Source organism: Madurella fahalii, assembly GCF_045866475.1.
Source record: "Madurella fahalii IFM 68171 DNA, scaffold_6, whole genome shotgun sequence".
NCBI lineage: Eukaryota > Fungi > Ascomycota > Sordariomycetes > Sordariales > Madurella > Madurella fahalii.
Window position 1 is genome coordinate 2,324,080 of NW_027263976.1, and position 19,015 is coordinate 2,343,094.

The 19,015-nt window shown below is 58.2% G+C and overlaps 7 protein-coding genes across 7 annotated transcripts; 4 read left to right on the top strand and 3 right to left on the bottom strand.

Annotated features, from left to right (window-relative positions):
- Positions 1 to 295: 295 nt before the first annotated feature.
- Positions 296 to 2,631, bottom strand: MFIFM68171_10722 (uncharacterized protein; the record flags this gene model as incomplete). The annotated part of the gene is made up of 2 exons (XM_071066141.1): positions 296 to 2,258; positions 2,318 to 2,631. 2 exons carry the CDS (start codon positions 2,629 to 2,631, stop codon positions 296 to 298), a joined length of 2,277 nt encoding a protein of 758 aa, XP_070922242.1.
- A 729-nt stretch (positions 2,632 to 3,360) lies between these two features.
- Positions 3,361 to 4,898, top strand: ALD2 (mitochondrial aldehyde dehydrogenase; the record flags this gene model as incomplete). The annotated part of the gene is made up of 2 exons (XM_071066142.1): positions 3,361 to 3,479; positions 3,530 to 4,898. 2 exons carry the CDS (start codon positions 3,361 to 3,363, stop codon positions 4,896 to 4,898), a joined length of 1,488 nt encoding a protein of 495 aa, XP_070922243.1.
- Positions 4,899 to 5,471: 573 nt separating this feature from the next.
- MFIFM68171_10724 (uncharacterized protein) lies at positions 5,472 to 7,358 on the top strand (the record flags this gene model as incomplete). The annotated part of the gene is made up of 1 exon (XM_071066143.1): positions 5,472 to 7,358. One exon carries the CDS (start codon positions 5,472 to 5,474, stop codon positions 7,356 to 7,358), a length of 1,887 nt encoding a protein of 628 aa, XP_070922244.1.
- A 546-nt stretch (positions 7,359 to 7,904) lies between these two features.
- Positions 7,905 to 9,203, bottom strand: MFIFM68171_10725 (uncharacterized protein; the record flags this gene model as incomplete). The annotated part of the gene is made up of 2 exons (XM_071066144.1): positions 7,905 to 8,967; positions 9,037 to 9,203. 2 exons carry the CDS (start codon positions 9,201 to 9,203, stop codon positions 7,905 to 7,907), a joined length of 1,230 nt encoding a protein of 409 aa, XP_070922245.1.
- Positions 9,204 to 10,228: 1,025 nt separating this feature from the next.
- On the top strand, positions 10,229 to 11,365 carry MFIFM68171_10726 (uncharacterized protein; the record flags this gene model as incomplete). Its single annotated transcript, XM_071066145.1, has 3 exons — positions 10,229 to 10,311; positions 10,364 to 10,885; positions 10,948 to 11,365. The coding sequence occupies 3 exons, from the start codon at positions 10,229 to 10,231 to the stop codon at positions 11,363 to 11,365; spliced, it is 1,023 nt and encodes a 340-aa protein (XP_070922246.1).
- Positions 11,366 to 13,219: 1,854 nt separating this feature from the next.
- On the top strand, positions 13,220 to 15,048 carry MFIFM68171_10727 (uncharacterized protein; the record flags this gene model as incomplete). The annotated part of the gene is made up of 7 exons (XM_071066146.1): positions 13,220 to 13,506; positions 13,559 to 13,631; positions 13,682 to 13,849; positions 13,904 to 13,999; positions 14,051 to 14,199; positions 14,269 to 14,792; positions 14,846 to 15,048. 7 exons carry the CDS (start codon positions 13,220 to 13,222, stop codon positions 15,046 to 15,048), a joined length of 1,500 nt encoding a protein of 499 aa, XP_070922247.1.
- Positions 15,049 to 16,110: 1,062 nt separating this feature from the next.
- MFIFM68171_10728 (uncharacterized protein) lies at positions 16,111 to 18,319 on the bottom strand (the record flags this gene model as incomplete). The annotated part of the gene is made up of 3 exons (XM_071066147.1): positions 16,111 to 17,326; positions 17,383 to 17,448; positions 17,535 to 18,319. 3 exons carry the CDS (start codon positions 18,317 to 18,319, stop codon positions 16,111 to 16,113), a joined length of 2,067 nt encoding a protein of 688 aa, XP_070922248.1.
- Between the last annotated feature and the right edge of the window lie 696 nt (positions 18,320 to 19,015).

Here is a 19,015-nt window from a genome sequence, read left to right on the forward strand (position 1 = left end):
GCCATATTGTTGTAGCGCACGACAGGACGTATCGTCTCACAGCGTATAATTACAAACAAATCTCGAATCGAGGTGGTATCTTCTTCATCTTTCTCTGCCCAAAACTGGGCTGTAGTACTGTTCCTAGGGATACCGATGAGCACCCCTTATCCGAGAACCTTCCGAGAGACTTCTGCCATCCAAAACGCCAGAAAATGCCCCCACCTCACCGAGTATGTCACTGTACAAACTAAAAAGAAAAAGAAAAGACAGCTATGCAACGCTATGAATACAGACAAACGATAGAGATAGCGCATCACAGCCTAATCCTTCCCTCTCCACCACCACCACCACCACCAAACCACCGTCTAACATCCGAATTCCCGCCCTCACTGCCACTCCCACCGGCCCCATCTCCAGCCTCGTGGCCACCCATCCATTTGGGCTTCTTGATCCCCTGTCCGATATCTCTCATCCACTTTGGCGTGTCGAACGTCTCAACCGTATTCCTGAACCGATGGCCCAGCGCCTCAAAGAAATTCTCATCATCATCTTCGGGCTCCAACACAACTCCCGGTCTGGCCGCCCCAACCCTCCTTGCCGAAGTATTCGCCAGCGGTCTCCTCCCGGCAGCCGCCACCCCACCGCCAGCACTAGGCGAGGTCCCGAATGGGGTGGTGGGCCCACCATCCCGTCGGTCCCGACGGCCAGGTATAGTCAGCACCGGCGCCGACCGAGTAGAGCCAGAGCCAGAGCCAGAGGGTGAAGAAGAAGAGGCCGCAAGTCGCGACGCCACGTCCGCCCGGCGCCCACGGATAGCCGCCGAAGTGCCGTTCAGCTCACGCTCAATCAGGTCCCGCCCCTCCCTCCACGAACCCGTTCCGTAACTGCCACCGAAAACCCCACCGCTAGCGCCACCGGGCTCCCCTTGGTCCTCCTCCTCGTCACCATAATCCAACACCCCCCACCCCCCAAACCCAACCACCCTCTTCACCTTGCCGTACAGCCCAAACAGGGTCGCGCACACGGGCAGCAGGATGAAGGCGGGGAACAGGTAGTCGAACCGCTCGCCCAGCGGGGTCAGGTTGATGAGCTGGCCCAAAAAGTGGTAAAACACCGTGTCCTTGTAGATGCCCGCCCCGAGAAACGTCATAAAGTTGTACGTCAGGGGCACGCTGAGGCGGGCGACCTGGCCGGCGTACCAGAAGGCCGACTCGTGGGCCGTGTTGCGGCGCACGAGCGCCCGCCCGCGCCAGACCTTGACCTCGGTGACCGAGATGAGGGCGGCGGCGCACATGTAGACCATCCACAGGGCCGCGATGACCTGGCCGGCGAAGCCGACTTGGCCCTTTTCGGCGCCGCCGTCGCCGTTGCCGGCTTGGCGACGGTGGTGGACGACGCTGTAGCGGATGACGGAGAGCTGCGGGAGCAGGCCCTTGACGACTTCGGACCAGACGATGCAGACTGAGGCGAGGGAGAGGATAGTGGCGAGGGCGACGTAGAAATAGGGAACCAGGTGGTAGTGCAGCAGGAAGCGTGTGTAGGGAGTGAGCAGAGAATGGCGGTCCCAGAAGCCGGCGTGGGGGGACGGCTTGCCAAGGTCGAGTTTCCTGGAGGCGGCCGAGTCGAGGATGGCTTGGGTTTTGACGGCGTCCTCGAGGAGGCGGTTCCATTCGCTGACGTATCTGGATCGGGCGTGTTTGGCGCGGACGAGGCGGCGCGTGAGGTCGGCGAGGTACTTTTCTGTGATGACGTTGGGCAGGGCGCTCTGGTTTCCGGAGCCGCGGACCACGGCTGGCCGGCCGGGTTGGGATTCGGGGAGATTCGTCATGTCGACGAGCTCTTCCACCCAGTCCTGGAAGAGGCTTACGCTGCCGCCCTTGCGCCGGCTGAGCTCGGCCACCTGCAGCTCGAGGTCCTCGAGGTCCATCTCGGCGTCTTCCATCTTCTCGTGGACTTTCGGCGCCCGTGACTGGATCCGGCGAAGTCGGCCGCTAATGTTTGCGTTGCGGAAGAGGCGGCGGGGAATGGCGACCAGACCGTGCCCCATAAGGTAGATGGCCAGTACCAAACCCCAGCAGTAGGCCAGAGCCATTGCGGTGCTCTTGAGAGAGTCTGAGAAGTGGCCGTAGGATATTAGGACGTATACGAGCACAAGGGCTCCGGAGCCGAAGACTATCGCATAGTACTGGGCATTCGCGCGGAGGGAGTCGAGCACCTTGGCCTTGGGTTCGCGGCAGCCCGAGTCAGAGTACTCGGCGAGGATGGGCAGGATGAACCTGCGGCATGTTAGGGCTGGATACAAGTGAACGGCGGGCTAACGGGTAGCGGCGCATACCAAGTCAGGGCAAACGTGAGCCAGTATGTGATCCTCCACGATACCCTCAACGCTCTCGGATCAAGCCAGATACCCCGCGCGTCAATGTCGTCAACCATGGCGCTCGACGCTAGGTCGATCGGCACCAGGAGGACCATGCTGGCGGGGAGACATAGCGCAAAGAATACGGGTACGAGGAGAAAAGCAGGTGTCGTCCGGAGTGGGAGGTAATACCGGAGGATGAGCAGGACAATGGCCGAGATGCAGAACAGGGAGATGATCGCAAAGACTTGGGACGCCACGGGCGACGGCGATACTGTCGCTATCTCGACCATGGTGGGGAGACCTTTTGTTGCATGTCCGTCAAGGAGCAGATTGGGAGGCTAATACGATGAAGACCGATGGCGTTGATCGCAGCTTGGGGTGTTCTCAAGGGCTTGGGGATGCCAAAGTTGCATGGGCACAGCAGATGCCGATTCCAAATTATGTCACACGACCCTTGGCCGGGACAGCGGGAAGCCTTGCAGTGGCGACAGGGGTGCTATTATTGGTCCGCAACGGTGGTGTCCTTGTCCTCTGATTGGGTGGAGAGTTGTAGTGCACATATGTCCTGCATGCCCTGTCGACTGGCTAGTGCCCCATCCAACTGCTGCAGCAGTCCGCGGCTCTTGAACGGATGCCACCTGAAGGCCCGGTTGACCAAGAATCGGTAGGGTTAGGGTCATACCTATCACTGAGTTTCTCCTTAAAGTGGTTAAAAAGTCCTGGCCGGGAATAGCCGACGGTTGGTGATCCGCAAAGCAGGTTGCACTTGGCCAGACGCAGTCCGTCCAGATCCGCGTCACTCGAAGCAAAGGAAGCGGCAGCTCCCCCGCCCTTGTGCGACCCTTGTTGCCCGAAGAGGAGGGGTTGAGCGGGATGTAGATAAAATGGTCGTCATCCTGCTGCGGACCTCGAACGCTTGGAAGAGGGTGGCCCTCGCAGCTAGAAACCAATCGACCAGGCTGCTTCCTGTTGGCACTTTGCGTAGTTTCTCATCAACTTCTCAGGCCAGACAGCCGAAGATGGAGGTAGAACTCACGGCCCCAAACGGCAAGAGGTGGACCCAGCCGCTGGGCCTCTTCATCAACAACGAGTTTGTCAAGAGCAGCAACGGACAAAAGATTGCCTCCATCAACCCCACGTGCGTGAGCCAGCTGTGGCGTGTCAGCCCACCACTAACAAGCGCCCCAGAACCGAGGAGGAAATCTGCTCCGTCTTCGCGGCGACCGAGGACGATGTCGACGCGGCAGTGGCTGCTGCCCGCAAGGCATTCAAGGATCCCTCGTGGAAATCGCTCTCGGGCACCGAGCGCGGTGCCCTGATGGTGAAGCTGGCCGATCTGGTAGCTCAGCATGCCGAGACGCTGGCCACTATCGAGTGCCTCGACAACGGCAAGCCCTACTCTGTGGCCCTGGGCGAGAACGTGCCCGAGGTGGTCAACGTGCTCAAGTACTACGCCGGCTATGCCGACAAGAACTTTGGCCAGGTGATTGACGTCGGCCCGGCCAAATTCGCTTACACGATCAAGGAGCCCCTCGGCGTCTGCGGCCAGATCATCCCGTGGAACTACCCGCTTGACATGGCCGCCTGGAAGCTAGGCCCGGCGCTTTGCTGCGGCAACACGGTGGTTCTCAAGCTCGCCGAGCAAACGCCTCTTTCGATGCTTTACGTGGCACAGCTTATCAAGGAGGCCGGGTTCCCGCCCGGGGTGGTGAACATCATCAATGGGCACGGCCGAGAAGCCGGCGCGGCGCTCGTCCAGCACCCGCATGTGGACAAGATTGCCTTCACTGGCAGCACTGCTACCGGGAAGGAGATTATGAAGATGGCTTCCGTTACTATGAAGAACATCACGCTTGAAACGGGCGGCAAGTCGCCGCTGATTGTCTTCGACGACGCCGACCTCGATCTCGCAGCCACGTGGTCCCACATCGGCATCATGAGCAACCAGGGGCAGATCTGCACCGCTACATCGCGCATCATGGTTCACGAGAAGATCCACGACGCCTTCCTGGAGAAATTCAAGGCCAAAGTCAAGGAGATCTCGGTCCTGGGCGACCCCTTCGAGGAAGCCACGTTCCACGGACCGCAGGTGACCAAGGCGCAGTACGACCGCGTGCTCAGCTACATCAACTCCGGAAAAGAAGAGGGCGCGACTATCGTCCTAGGCGGGGAGGCGGCACCGCACAAGGGCAAGGGCTTCTTTATCCAGCCAACAGTCTTCACCAATGTGAAACCGGCCATGAAGATTTTCCGGGAGGAGATCTTTGGCCCTTGCGTGGCCATTGTTACGTTCAAGACGGAGGAGGAAGCCATCGAGCTGGCGAACGACACGACCTATGGTCTTGGGTCAGCCATCTTTACCAAGGACCTAACCCGGGCGCACAGAGTGGCTAGGGAGATTGAAGCGGGCATGGTCTGGATCAACAGCAGCAACGATTCTGACTACCGGATCCCATTTGGAGGCGTGAAGCAGTCGGGCATTGGGAGGGAACTGGGCGAGGCCGGGTTGGCGGCGTATTGCAATATCAAGGCGGTTCATGTCAACATGGCAGTCTAATGGATACTGATGTGTAATTAAAATATTTTCATGTGCGTTTTTATTTTACTTTATCTTTATCCTGTTTGGTGCGTGTGTGGTACGAGGTACGAGGCACGAGAATGAAGACTGAAGACGCTCTTGTACAGCTCCGCTCCGACCGCCGGTCTATTGCGCGGTAAATGAGATGTTTGTCCATGTCCTTCCCCCGTCCGAACTTTTGAGCTGCCCCAGCGGAACCAGGGATGCAACAGACGGGATCGACGTCATTCCCCGCGTTGCAACAAGGCTCTGGAGCTTCCCCCCGGCTCGGACCCACGCCAAGATTCACAAGCTTACAGCGAAGCGCATTGCCGGCAGCTGATTGGCTTTGGCCCAAAGGACACAAAAGTCGCTGTCCGTGTTGGCTCCACGGAACTCCATCTTCTCACGGTCTCACAGTCTCCGGGTCTCCTGGTCCCACGGACTTCGTCGCAGTTGCTTCCAGCCAGAAGAGCCATCCGGACCCAAGTCCCGTACGTCTTTAGTACTGCAGGCACGCACCCGCCGAATTCTTGTTCTAATCGTCCCCTCACAACTGCTGCGGCCCAACCAATGGCACCTGCCATTCCCTCGGCCGAGCTCCGGCTGTCGTACCCTCTCTACGCCGTCGACTTTGACCCCCAGAATGCGAATCGTCTCTTGGTTGGCGGTGGCGGCGGCACCGCTGTCGCGTTTCGGAGCGGTGTCGGGAACAAAGTGACGGTCCTAGACGCCTCGCGCGAAGAGTCCTTGCAGATCGTCTCCGAGCTCGAACTCAGCCGCGACGAGGACAGCGTCAATACGCTCGCCGTCGGCTCCCGGAGGAAGAATTCTGTACTCTTCTACGCAGGCATCAACTCGAGCGAAGCCGACATTCAAAAAGGAAAGAACGAGCATTTCCGCGTGTTTGCGGCCGACCTGCCCTCCAAGACAAAAGCCGGAGCCGCTGCGGCGCCCAAGATCGTCGAGCTCTCTCGGTCCGGCCTGTTCTCATCGACCGACCCCGAGGCATACCAGAGGGTTCTGAGGATATCGCCGCAGTATACCGGGTCAAGCCAGGTCGGTGCAGTTGCGACGGGCGCCACCGGCCGTGCCAAAGATCCGCAAATTGCCATCTTTGACATTCCTCCGGCTGGCAACAACAGCCCGGCGCCAAAGCTCCGAGGGAAGGTAGAGCTCGTGAAGGAGGCGATGGACCTGGACGTGCTCCAGATCTCCGACGATGAGTACCAGCTGGCATACTGCGACGACTACGACCTCTACGTCATGAACATCTCCAAGGCCGACACCACCGGCCCCCACTCCATCTTTACCATGCCGCATGACGAATCGAGCGGAGCCAAAGCCCGCCCGTCCTTCCGCGCCATCCGCTACCTCACACCCAACTTCATCTTGGCCGTCGCCAACCTCCCCCAAGCAGGGGGCGCCGTCCTGCAGGGCTTCCGCCTCCCAAAAGCGTCTGACCTCGGCAAAGGAGCGGAAGGCGAAGAAAGCAAGACCAAAGCCCGCCTCGCCATATCCGCGCACCTCCCCAAAAACATCTCCCGCGCTACCGGCATGGCCGTCCGCAACCTCTCCCCACCAATCGGCCCCTCGACAAGACAGCTCGACACCCAGTTCACCATCGCTGTCACGGGCCAGGACAGCTCCATCGCCGTCTACACCCTCGAGCATCAGACCTCAACTGTGTCCGACGTCAACCTCATTACCAAGCTCCACCCCGTGACGACCCTCAAGGCAGTCCACCAAGGCCCCATCTCCGGCATCGCCTTCTCCCATTTCACTCCGCCGCCTAAACCGATAACCTCAACCTCAGACACCCCCCACCGAGCACCCCACCTCAAGCTAGCCTCCATCGGCTCCATGGCAAACACCCTGGTAGTGCACTCCCTCCCGCTCAGGAAACTCACCTTCAAAACCACCAGCACGCCCCGCGGGCCGCCGCGGCCGCCGCGCTATGTGCTGGGTCTGAAGAGCCATGGCCCCTCACCGCGGGAGTTGATCATCTTCTCGGCCATCTTCTTTGGCATGGTTGCCCTTCTACTGCAGGGTCTACTAGAAGTCAAAGGGCTGGCGCGGCCGGTTATTGGCGCGCGGGGCTGGACACCGGCCCGGTGGCACGGCCCCGAGTATGCGTATGGGAGTGTACCCACGGCGGGGGTGTTTGATGAGTTTCGCGAGAGGCTGAAAGGCGCGCTGGGCAAGGAAGGTGACGGTAGTAAGTTGGTGGTGTTGAATGCTGCTCCTGACGGGGAGGGGGGTGGAGTGAAGGTGGAAGGGCTGGATGAGGAACGGCATGGCGAGGTGAGGAGCTGGGAGGAGATGCACCCCGCGCAGAAGGAGGCGTGGAAGGAGAGGCTGAAGAAGGCTGGGCACTGGGGCGAGGAGATGGGCGAGGCGGTGTTCAAGGGGGTGTTGTTTGGCGAGATTGCTGGGGTTGTCGGCGCGATGGTGCGGTGAGGCCATGAACGGATTTGATTTGACTGATGGATTGCTATGTGCAATGAAGTGTTATGGGTGAAGGATGAGACGCTTGGTGTTGGGGGAGGTGTATTCGTAGTTTTTTTTTTTTTTTTGTTTGGTTAGAGGGGGGGTACGTGGGACATCTGTATTATAATCCTTATTTTTCTCTTTGTTGTTGCGGTGATGGATTTCCCATCGCGGCGGAGATACAGCATATAATACGACCCTTATTTATCGCTCGCTTCGGTCAGCCCGCATCACAATCCGGCAGCTATACTATGGCCATGGTAGGTTGAAGACGGAAGGCAGCCTGTCAGGGAAACCTCCTTGGCGGAAGAGATGTCAGTCGGCAAGCGCGGGCTGCTAACATTAGCCAGGCACCGATTTCAAAGGCCACTGCACGCGCGGAACCTATTCGAGATTCCTCTACCAAACATGTAACATCTCCATTTCAGAAGCACGGCCCTGGTCGGTAGCGGTTCAAAACAACACTCTATCCCCGGCTGGAACAGAAAACGGCCTGGAAGAGATCAGACTCTAGATTCACCAAGGCACAACCCCCCTCAAAACAGGATACTCTTCCCCATCGATCACCTCCGTCTCGAACCACTCCTCATCCCGCTTCCATCTCGGGTTACAATCGCCCGGCATGTACTGGGCCACGTCCATCTTCAACGTCATCTTGAGCTCTGGGCAGTACTCCCACAGATGCTTCCGCAGCTCGGGCGTCCCAAAGATCCTGCTATGCAAAAACGACCCACCAGCTCCGGTGTGGTAGCCCATGGGCTCATAGAACCCATGGCGCCAGTCATCCAAGCCCTCTACATACGTCGCGTCCTCGGCCCCCCCTTTCTCCTCCGCCTTACCGCTACCGGCAGCAGTACGGTTCCGGCCCTCCCCCCCGTACACGTCCACCGTCGCGCCCGCGTACTGCTCGCCCGAGAACTGGCTCCCCACGGTGCCGTTGGCGAGCCGCGCGCCGGGCCGGTGGGCCAGGCGCTCCGTCAGCCACAGGTCCTCGGGCTCGCTCCCGGGCTTGCGGGCCTGGTTGCGCAGCACGTCGACGACGGCGCTGACGCGGCGCAGCGACAGGCCGCCGTTGCCGCCGAAGCTCGCGTTCAGCGCCCACGGCGCGCCGACCCAGTCGTACTGCAGGAAGTCGTTGAGGCTCCGGCGGCTGTTGGCGCACAGCACGCTGTCGGTCTGGAAGACGAGCAGCCACTCGGCCGGGGCGAGCAGCGTCTCGTACAGCCACAGCGTCGTCAGGAACCCGCTGATGGCCTCCTGCGAGCCCGTCGACAGGTTCGCCGGGATGGGCGCCAGGTCGAGCTTCCCCCGCGCCACCTGCTCGCGGATGGCGACCGACTGGTTGATGTGGGCCAGGCTGCGCGGCGAGCCCATGAAGCGGAACTTCCAGTCGGGCGGGACCACCGATATGAAGTGGAGCATCAAAGGCGCCAGGATCGGCTGCGGCCGGTCTTCGATGAGGAGGGCGAGCTTGGAGGCGTTGAGCTTGCTGGATTGCAGCGCGAGCTGGGTCCGGTACTGGAGGGAGACGGATGGGACGGGGATGCGGGTGGTCCGGGAGAGGAGGGCGGTCAGGACTCTGATGTTTTGGTTAGAGACCCGGGGAGGTGGCTCCGACGTGGTGGTTTCGGAACATGGTGCTTCTTACAGGAACAACGCCGTCATGGAGAGAAGGCGTACTCGTCGACTTGTCCGTCCCCAACAGGTCTGAGCGAGCAACTTTCCCTTCTGCCACGAGCCGATGATGAGGGTGACGGCTGCTTTCTCGGCCATCCCTCCACTAGGATTGCTCAAAGGCTTCACGAACGCGGCCATTTCGGTCTTGGAGGACTCCGTCGTGAAAGGGCCCTAAGGTCAACGGACCCGAGTAGAAGCCGAGACGCTCAAACTTCAGCAGATTTAAGTCTTCTAACTAATTCACGATTTCCAGCCGATGAGGTCCAGTCCAGCACAGCCAACATGGGGGAGGACATGGTCAATTCGCCTTCTCGACCGGCAGTCATGGTGCTGTCGACGTCAGCCGGCTCAACGCAAAGGCTGCCAACTCTCATAAGTGAGGGGCTCCCTCTCCCGCACAACGCGCCAACCCCAGTAGTACAGGCATAGTTGGCGAGTGCTAAGCAAGGGGGCGTGTCTCTTTTGAGGATTATACGTTTTCAGCTGAGAGGGGTACTTGGTTGGTACCTCGCTACTCATCTGCAGCTTTGCTGTCTGCCTAGCCGGATACGGATGTAGCGCCTGTGCTATTGGTGTGTTGCAAGGTAATGTAACGGCGAAGCTTTTCGTATTCCATGCGCTCTCGATTGTCCATCAGGGATGTCGACACCCTTTCTTATGCCCAATGTGTGCACTACCACATAATACATAGGGCCGTCGACAGTTTTGATAGGTAAGACGGGCAACGGGCTCACCATGGGAGCCAGCCACTTGTTCGAGAAAGAGAGTTGGGCCGCGTAGTATCCAGCATGCGCTAACCTACGTAAAGTCTAGCATGCCGGGTGTTGGTCAGCTAGAAACTGCTAGTACCTGCATGGCGTCCTCGCTTATGAGGGCCAAGTACCTACGAAGTATGCGATCACACTCCCCGAGGGCCTTGGGAAGTTGGTGCTTACTTTCCTTACTTTCCTTACTTTCCCACTGAACAGAGGACCTGACCGTTCTCGTCCCCTCGGGCCCTTGAGACACAACTCTTCGATGCTAAATTCATCATGCAAGAACTGCCACTACGAGGACGCCCTCGCGAATGTCCGATTACCCATCAGTGTTAGATGGTAGCCCGTCGACCGTGGAAACCTCGTGCAGACGGTCAGTCCAGCAAGGCCCTTCGCAGTTGATTCGCGATGGCAATTGTGCCTTCTCCGTCGCCGAGAGGGTTTTCCGTCTCGCGGACCAAGGTATTGTTGGCCGTTTCTCTAGCCTTGACGTGAGTCCGTCAACCCTCAAGGTGATGCCAATGTACTCATGTCCCTCGCCAGATGGTGGCTCGCCTCCCTTCTCCCACATTACAAACCAGCAATCCAGGCTAAGTTCAAGGCCCGGCTTGACGAGGCGCTGATGAGACTTCCAACCATCAAGGTTGACTGGGCCGTCTCAAAGGATCCTCGTGACGCATACAATGCCTCCAAGGTCGCCCTGCTAATCGAACCGAGGCCGTTGCCGCATCTCGTTCCGCAAATCTTGTATATGATATCAGTAGTTCCGCCGGACTGGCGCTTCCTGTTCATCGGCTCCGATAGGAGCGTTGCCAACGTCGAAAGAGCGTACGCCACAAAGCACCAGCAGGTCATTGGGAAGCTGGACCTCATGAGGTTGCCGGAGCCTTGGGAGATAAATTCCAAGGAGCACGTTCACCGTCTGCTGACGGATATTCGGTTCTACGACGAGTTCATGCCCGGGGTCGAGTGGATCCTGAAGTACGAGTCGGACAGCATCATGTGCGCCAACTCGAGATCAAGTCTCAACGAGTGGTTAGATTGGGACTTTGTAGGGGCACCAAAGTGAGTCACCCCCGCGGCTCGGCATGCTCGACGGCTTTCCAAGATGCCTAACCGGAGCCAAGGCAACTCGGTGATCACTTCTCGGAAAATGGCGGGCTTTCACTTCGCCGAGTGTCGGCGATCCGGAGAGTGCTTAGCTTCCAAGCCAGGTTCAACGACAGCGAGCCCGAGGATGAGTGGTTCGGAAAGCGTGCGCTGCTGCTGCCCGGCGCTAATGTGGCGTCACGAATCGACCAAGCGCTAGCTGTAGAGAACATATACTTTGAGGGCGCCATGGGGTTCCACGTCCCGGATGGCGGCAAGAAGCTCAGTGCCGCAGTCTGGAGAGATCAAGCTCGGAGGAAGAGTATACTCGAGTACTGCCCCGAGCTGAGCATGATCATGGAGATGAAGTTAGAGAAACAGCGCTGCCCGGGGGACAACAGGATGGGCGAGATAAGCGGCACCTCCGGGGTTGGCGTGAGCCGCAAGCCGCGTTGAAGTCCTAGGAAAGACCGGATGTTGAAGGCGAATGGTATCCTAAGCCAATGCTTGGGCTCGACGCGGGGTTTCGATAGCGGCGGGCCTGATCGAACAACACCTCTCCGGCCACGGTTTCTCGTCCAGTCGGGTTCGGACTCGGCCATGACGGATCGGGTCGCACAACGGGGGCTGGCCCTACCATCTGCCGTCGGGGAGAGACTAGGTTCTTGCTTTACGCCGCAAGTGCGACAACGATAGGCGCGGGAGAATATGCATGGCACGTTACCCTGGTGTCTAAGTGAGCGTTGGGATCTGGGCTGATCGGCAGATGCTGTTGATCATTGTTGCGCTTGTCAGCGTGCCCGAAGATATTGCAGCGCAATGACGACGGACTATTGTCTCTATTCGGGCTCTCGTCGCACCCCTTCCGGCCTTGTTGCATCAGAGGAATGGTTGCGTCGGCTGGCACAGCAGGGCGGTGATGCATCGTTACGCACTTAGACGAGGAACTCGCAGCGCAATTATCGCAAAGCATGGTGCATGCAGGAAACATCCGACATGACCGTACCTTACATGGCTACGAATGTGGATGTAACAGCAGCAATGGGGGTCGTATGAGCAATTTGCAGTCGGCCACTAGAGTTGCCATGTGGTCTCAGGGTACGCGCTGTCTTACTCCCGGGCTGAACCGCACTCGGTCGAATGTTACCATTGTTTCCTCGTTCTCCGTTATCCTCTTACTCTGCTAAGTTACCTAGCCATATGTGCTGTACTGTACCTTATCGCCCACCCCATCACCCGTTGTCGCACTCGCCGTTTGAACCCACAACTCGGCAACGCTTCTCGCAAACTGCTTCGGGTCCCGGTCCGCAAACCGCCGCAGGCGCCTGTTCTGCAGATCCACCGCGGCCAGCGGCCATCGTGTTCGACTTCAGCCGGAATACAAGGTCGTGATTCTCAATTTTGGGGTTATTTTGCCGCGTCATCCTCTTCTGCGGGAATACCAAGCTTTCGACATAGAATTCCCGGCCTGTGAGATCTGCCGGGAAGCGAACATCAACCATGCGGCTGATCGTTGCAGGCTCACAGCGCTTGCTACGGTCGATCATTGCGTTTGGTCAGCCCCTCGGTCTTTCGGCCTTTGTGTGTCTATCGGTCGAAAGATTTACGGGCTGACCACTTCCGCTCTTGCCTGCCACTCGCTGTCGTGCGGGCGTTGAAAAGCTCGCTCAATGTGAGGGTACCATCAACAAACCGGTCTCTGGGCACCTTCTGATATTGGGCTTGCGTTACTCAGCATATGCAGCCGGCTGCGCTGAGGCGCGAAGCGAAAACAGCTTCTGGTCAGCTCGCACCACCAACATCCGGATATGCTCTTGTTTCCCCTTCAGCTCGCTGACGGGGATGGCGAGATCGGCTGGCCCCTTGGGATAGATTTGACAAGCCTGGTGCCAACGAGCACGCAACAAGCCGGAGAGCTCCTACTATCAGACATGCCTGCCCCCGCCCCGCCCACAGAAACGGACGGCAATATGGAAAGGCCACCCCAAGGCGTGGCCGCGTCTCCCGCCGTGGTGGTATCCAACCATTCATTTATACAGTCCACGTACCCTTCCATCCGTCTACTAGCTCTTTAGTCTGCAACCCTACCCCGTATGTTGAAAGCCTGGTGCCGCTGCGGGAGCAGAAGCTTGTCTTGATATTCTTGGCATCTTTTTTATTTATCTTGCTCGAATCTCTCTCCCTTTTCGCTTCGACCTTCACGCTGTCGGGGCCCGTCTTTCGTTTACACCTTTCGCGCCTGGGCGCGTATATGACTTTAGCATTTCCCAAGCATCGGATATGATACTACCCCGTAGACCCTAATCCATCATGAAGTTGTCGTCTGCACTCCTCGCCGCCTCTCTAGGCTTGGCGCTCGCCCATGGTGGCCACACTGGTCAACACGTCCCCAAGATCCTGGGAGGGAGGAAGTTTCTGTCCGAACTGGGGGCGCGACGGAAGCTAGCGTCTCATGAGAACTCGGTTCCTAGAAAACATGTCACGCCGGCCAAGCGGCGAGACAACCTGCAGAAGCGTCAAGAAGACGACAATACGGACGGTCGATGCGGTCCGGGTGTCGGAGTCTGCGCCGATGGGTACTGTTGCTCCGCTGAAGGGTATGTTGGCTCTCTCCATGTAGCACATCGCCCAAGCTAATCTGGCAGATAGATGGTGTGGATTGGGAATAGACTACTGCTCCGCCCCTGACTGCCAGATGAACTATGCCACCGGTTGCGATGCGGTACGTACCGCTTTGAGATGCTTGCAGCTTCTAACTAACGCGCCGCACAGAACATGAAGCCAAGCGGTGCTGACACTTCACGGGTCGCTCGGCCTCAACTAGGGGACATTCCCTACGGAGGAGGAGGCATCTACGACTGCGTCAACGCGGGTGAAATTGCCCTCACGTTTGATGATGGTCCATACATCTACACCAACGATCTACTTGACAAGCTAAAAGTCTGAGACCATGTCTAATATAGTCCGGGTCGCCAGTAGCTAACGGAGGGACAGAGTTACGGAGCAAAGGCCACCTTCTTCATCACAGGAACAAATCTCGGAAAGGGGATGATCAATGACCCCTCAACCCCTTATCCTGACATTATCAAGGTAAGAGTTCCGCCACGGTAATGGCAAACAGAGGGGCTCACTGCAATCTAGAGAATGCATGCCGAGGGTCATCAAATCGGCAGCCACACATGGTCTCACCAGAATGCCAGCCAGCTAACAGTCACGCAATTCACTAACCAAATTATCTGGAACGAGATTGCGATCAATTCAATCCTGGGTTTCTTCCCGACGTACATGAGGTAAGAAACCGAACACCACCGGGCCAAGCATCAGAACTGTGTTAACCCACCGTGGATCTGCTCCAAAAGACCACCCTATTCCATCTGCGAAAGAAATTGCCAAAACATCCTCGCCACCCTGGGCTACCACGTCATATACTTCAACCTCGACACGGCAGGTTACCTAAACGACAGCCCGGCACGCATCCAAACCAGTAAGGACATCTGGGACGACGCCATCGACAACTCGGACCCGGAAACCGACAGCTTCCTCCAGATCGAGCACGACATCCACCCGCAAATCGTCTACAACCTGACCGACTACATCCTCACCTCACTGTTTTCCTCGGGCTACCGAGCCGTCACGGTAGGCGAGTGCCTAGGCGATCCCTCTTCGAACTGGTACCGCGCCGGACCGGGGGGAGGAGGGGACACTCCCGGTCCTTCGGATACGGCGACCAGCGTCCCCACGCGGACTACCGTCCCCGTCGGCCCGACCGGCGGGAGCGGTCCCAGCACCGACGGGACCTGCGGGAACGGCGTGACCTGCGAGGGGACCCGGTGGGGGAGATGCTGCTCTGCCTTTGGGTACTGCGGCGTGGGAGCAGAGTTCTGTTCGCTGGACGAGGGCTGCCAGGTGGAGTGGGGCACGTGTGACGGGGTCGAGCCGCCGGAGACGAGCGTGGTGCCTACGACGACTACTACTCGTACTACTCGTTCTACTTCTCGTTCTACTTCTCGTTCTACTTCTCGTTCTACTTCTCGTTCTACTTCTCGTTCTACTACCCGTTCTACTACCCGTTCTACTACTCGTTCTACTACTCGTTCTACTCGTCCTACGACGCGTCCACCTTCCACTCCTACTTGTAAGTTTTCCCTGGCCCCCCCCTGTATTCGTCCTTTCTTTCTTTCTTTCTTTCTTTCTTTTTTTTTTTTTGGGGGGGGGGGGGGGGGGGAAGGGGGGGTTCTCTGCTTGCTTCACTCCTCCCATGGCATCGCCATTTCGCACCCTTCTACCCGGTGGACGAATAGTATCCCCGTCTACCAGACCCGGAGTCTCAGCAGGAAGACTTGAAGCTAACCTCCCACACTCATTCCAGCAACATCAACCTCAGCTGCCCCGACACAGACGGGTCTCGCCACGAGCGATGACGGCCGCTGCGGCCCGGAGGTGCAGCAGACGTGCACGGGCAGCCGGTTTGGGAGCTGCTGCTCGTCCTCGGGGAGGTGCAGCTCCAGCGCCCTTTCATGCCTGGCTCTTCTGGGTTGTCAACCGCGGTATGGAGAGTGTCTTTAAAGTGGATGGTGGATATTCGGGTGTGGAAGTAGTCCCGAAGGTTCGAGGTGAGAAAAAGGGAGCCAAGACGGGTGGCCAAGCATAGTAGATATTCCCAGTACATTTCATGGAACGATTTGGTTATCTCGGAGAGGGAATGTGTGTGCCGAAACTGAAAGGCCAGCTCTATTTCGGTCTGAAGTCAACTTCGGTTTGACGTGATTCGAACTATGCTATACTCTGGTCACTCCTTTTCAGATTCGGATGAAGAGATAAGACACGTCCATGCACATTCATCCATATTATACATCCATCCATTCCGTTACCCAATTCCTTCATGGTATCGTATCCACCGCCTGCGGGTGGCTGGTGCCAATGTATAAAATAGGACGTCGCGTCCTCCCAACCCGACATCCAATCGGCCAACCAGAAACATCCAATGCAGTAGGCCAGGCCGCATAAATAATCCGTCAAGCCTCCCCACAAATCTCCTACCAGGGAGTGATATATGTTCCATTACCCCATATCCAGAAAACGTTCCCAAGCCAACCCAATCCGAGTTAACGTGGACCTGACAATATAACTCCCGAAACCCCTGTCTAATGACCGGGAGCTGAGTTGAGTTGAAATAAAAAAAACGTACCGTGCTAATCCATCTACAAGGAAAAATCGAAACCAAACTCGTGGGTGCGTAGGAGATGATCCGGTTCCGAATCGTACATATTGTACGTGGCGTCGTCAAACAAGGAATTGGTTGCTTGACTATGCTGGTTCTGGTGAGGTATAGGTGTTGCCGCCGGGTCGCCGTGGGTATCGTCGTTGTCGATGTCCCGGATCGCGTTATTACCCTTGTCTAATGCAGGCAGCGGGGTGAGAAGTTTGTCTCCTCTGGTGGGATACACGACGTCGCCAACGCTAGGGCGCCTATTCTCGGTACCGTAGCCTGAGTCGGGAATCGACGCTGGCGGAGGGCGATGGGCAAGTGGTTTCTTGCCCTCTTGGCCTTCAGTGTGATCGCCACTGCCTTGCTCAGGGTCCAGGGGCTCGGCGTGCCAGGGAGGCGGGCTGTTGGGGACGTGGTGGATGGTAGATGTGTGGGAGGTTATGCTGAACCCCGAGTTCATCCTGAATAGAGATTGACGCGTGGAGAAGTTTTCCATTTCGTCCATGAAGGCGTGGACATCAACGTTAGTGGATTGCGAGTCCATGTGCCCGACGAGGTTGTCCTGGTCCGAAGCCTCTGAGACGCTGGCTGGGTGGCTGTCCATGGGCGTCCCAACCGTTAGCGGCTTGAGGACCGACTGGGCGGTTCGACACATGGCCTGCTGGAGGTATGGGGCGAGAAGAACCTGAGCCATCTGCTGCAAATGTTGGTGGCTTTCGCGTAGGTCCTGGTGCTCCTTTTGAAGCTTGCGATGCTCGTCGGCACGCACGAAAAGGGTATCATTCGGATTCGACGCGGCAAAGCCCGCGGACGGGAGCGCCGGTGATGGGACTGAAGTCGGCGGCGTGCCGCACACATCCGGGAAGTCGCCATCGCAATCGGAAACCGGGAAGCCACCTAAGGAAGTTGTCCCCTCTGGCCATTGGTACTTTTCCTTACATTCGCTTGAATGTGACTCAGGATGGCCCAGGTCGACCAGCGGGGTAAAGGTCTCGTACAGAGCACGCCACTTTTCTTGCTTTCCTTTGGAGACTTTTTCGCAAGGACGTGACACGTGAGCATCGAATGTAGAGCGGTCGAAGAAGGCGCGCCAGCACCAGCGGCAAAGGCCAGCCCTGGGGTGTCTGTAGTCTTGGTCTTGGATATCAAACGAGGAGATAATTCGCTCGTTGACCATGAAACGATGTGCTGGCCTGCTGAGATGCCGACTAGGGCGCTGGGATTAGCATTGATGCGGAAGACTCTGCAGTACACGACGACTCACACCAATGTCGAGATGTCTCGGTGCAGCGTGTGGCACGGCGAATACTTCTCCTTTTGGTCCCTGTCACTATTCGATTGTAGATGTCAGCAAACGTCGGCTGGCCCTAATTGCAAGCAGCGCTCCGCGATGGCGGCGAATCTGGGTTAACTCACTAGATGTTGGGGTGAGCAGAGCGAAAGATGTCGGGCATGCTCGTGTCGGTGAACTTCGCAGGGGGACTCAGTCTAGGCTTCTTCATCGGAGGGCGGTTGCCTTCATCGGACCCGCCTCGCCGATTAGGATTCGGTTCGGACTGTTGCTGCGATGCCTGGCCGGGCCTGGACTTTCGGTTCCCGAACAGTTGGCCGCCGGATGGTGGCATAATATTCGAGTTGGAATCGCCGGGGGGCACTTCCACAAGCCCGTGTTTCCGTTTCCTGGGAACAAAGAGATCCGCCGCAAGAATCTCATCCGCCGTCACGACCGGTGACTCGACCTTAATCGCGGGGTCGTTGACAAACAGACCAGGGGCGTCGACGCCCTGATGGTTTTGCGAGTCGCAAGGCACCTGGCCGCAAAGCATCGGATCCACCAGGACGTCGGTAGCGCCAACAGCGGTGGTCTTGTCGGCGAGGTCACTGTAGGTCTGAGCCTGGGTGACCATTTCAATGATCATCTCGTTCTTGCGAGTTCGTGTATTGGGCGAGGCCCATGGTAGATAGGACTCGAGATAAAGAGTGTCATCGTCCTCGCCTATCGCGTCGACTTGGTCGCTGTCAAAGAGGATGAAGTCCATGCCGGGCGAAGGTCCTGCTGGGGGGTGAAGCGAGGCGACGGCGACGGGGGGATTGTGATGCTCCTCGGTGGGCGTCTCGGGCTCCGTTGGGCTGTGCTGTCCTGCGGCGCGGATGCCCTTGGACTTGCTCCTGACATAGACCCATTTGTGAGCTTTCTCCATGTGTTGCTTGCAGTTGGACTCCCGCTTGGACCGGTACGGGCATGGCTGATACCAGCAGGCAAAAGTGCGGGGGGAGGCCGAGTGCTTGTCGTTCTCGTGTCGTTCTAGCTCCTTCTGCGTCGGCCAGCCGAGCGTCTCGTACTTGCAGTTTGCGACCTTGCACTTGTATGGGCGGCTGTGGGACTTTGCATGCTTGTTCAGGTCACAGTTGCGAGGGAAGGACTTGCTGCATTGCGGGCAGACATGAAGCGCGGCACCAGCGGCGCTCTCATCGACCCGGGAAGCCATGAGGCCGTCGGGAGAACGAAGACGGCGAGACGGGGGAAGCAGTGACTGGCCTGCCACAACGCGGCTGGGGAAGGGGAGGCCGAGGGGGGCGGGCCTTGGGGCAGAGCAGTACTGGTATTTCGTCAACGGAAGGGCCTCGGACAGGCTGGAAGGGAGATCAGCTCACCAGCGGCGAGAAGACTGGGGGCCGGCCCAGGCGAGAGGCGGGGGGAGGTGGCCGGTTTTTAAGGCTCCGAGGTAGAGAAATGAGTCTTCAAGGTGGGGTTGGGGAGAGACAGGTGTGGTGCGGCGAGGGCGCCAAAGGAAGGAGCGAGGTACGTAAGGTGTATGTGAGGCAGTTTGCGGAGGTCACCTCACAGGCGGCCGGTGCCTCTTGGCGGCAGGCGTCGACCTGGGGAAGCAGGCCTC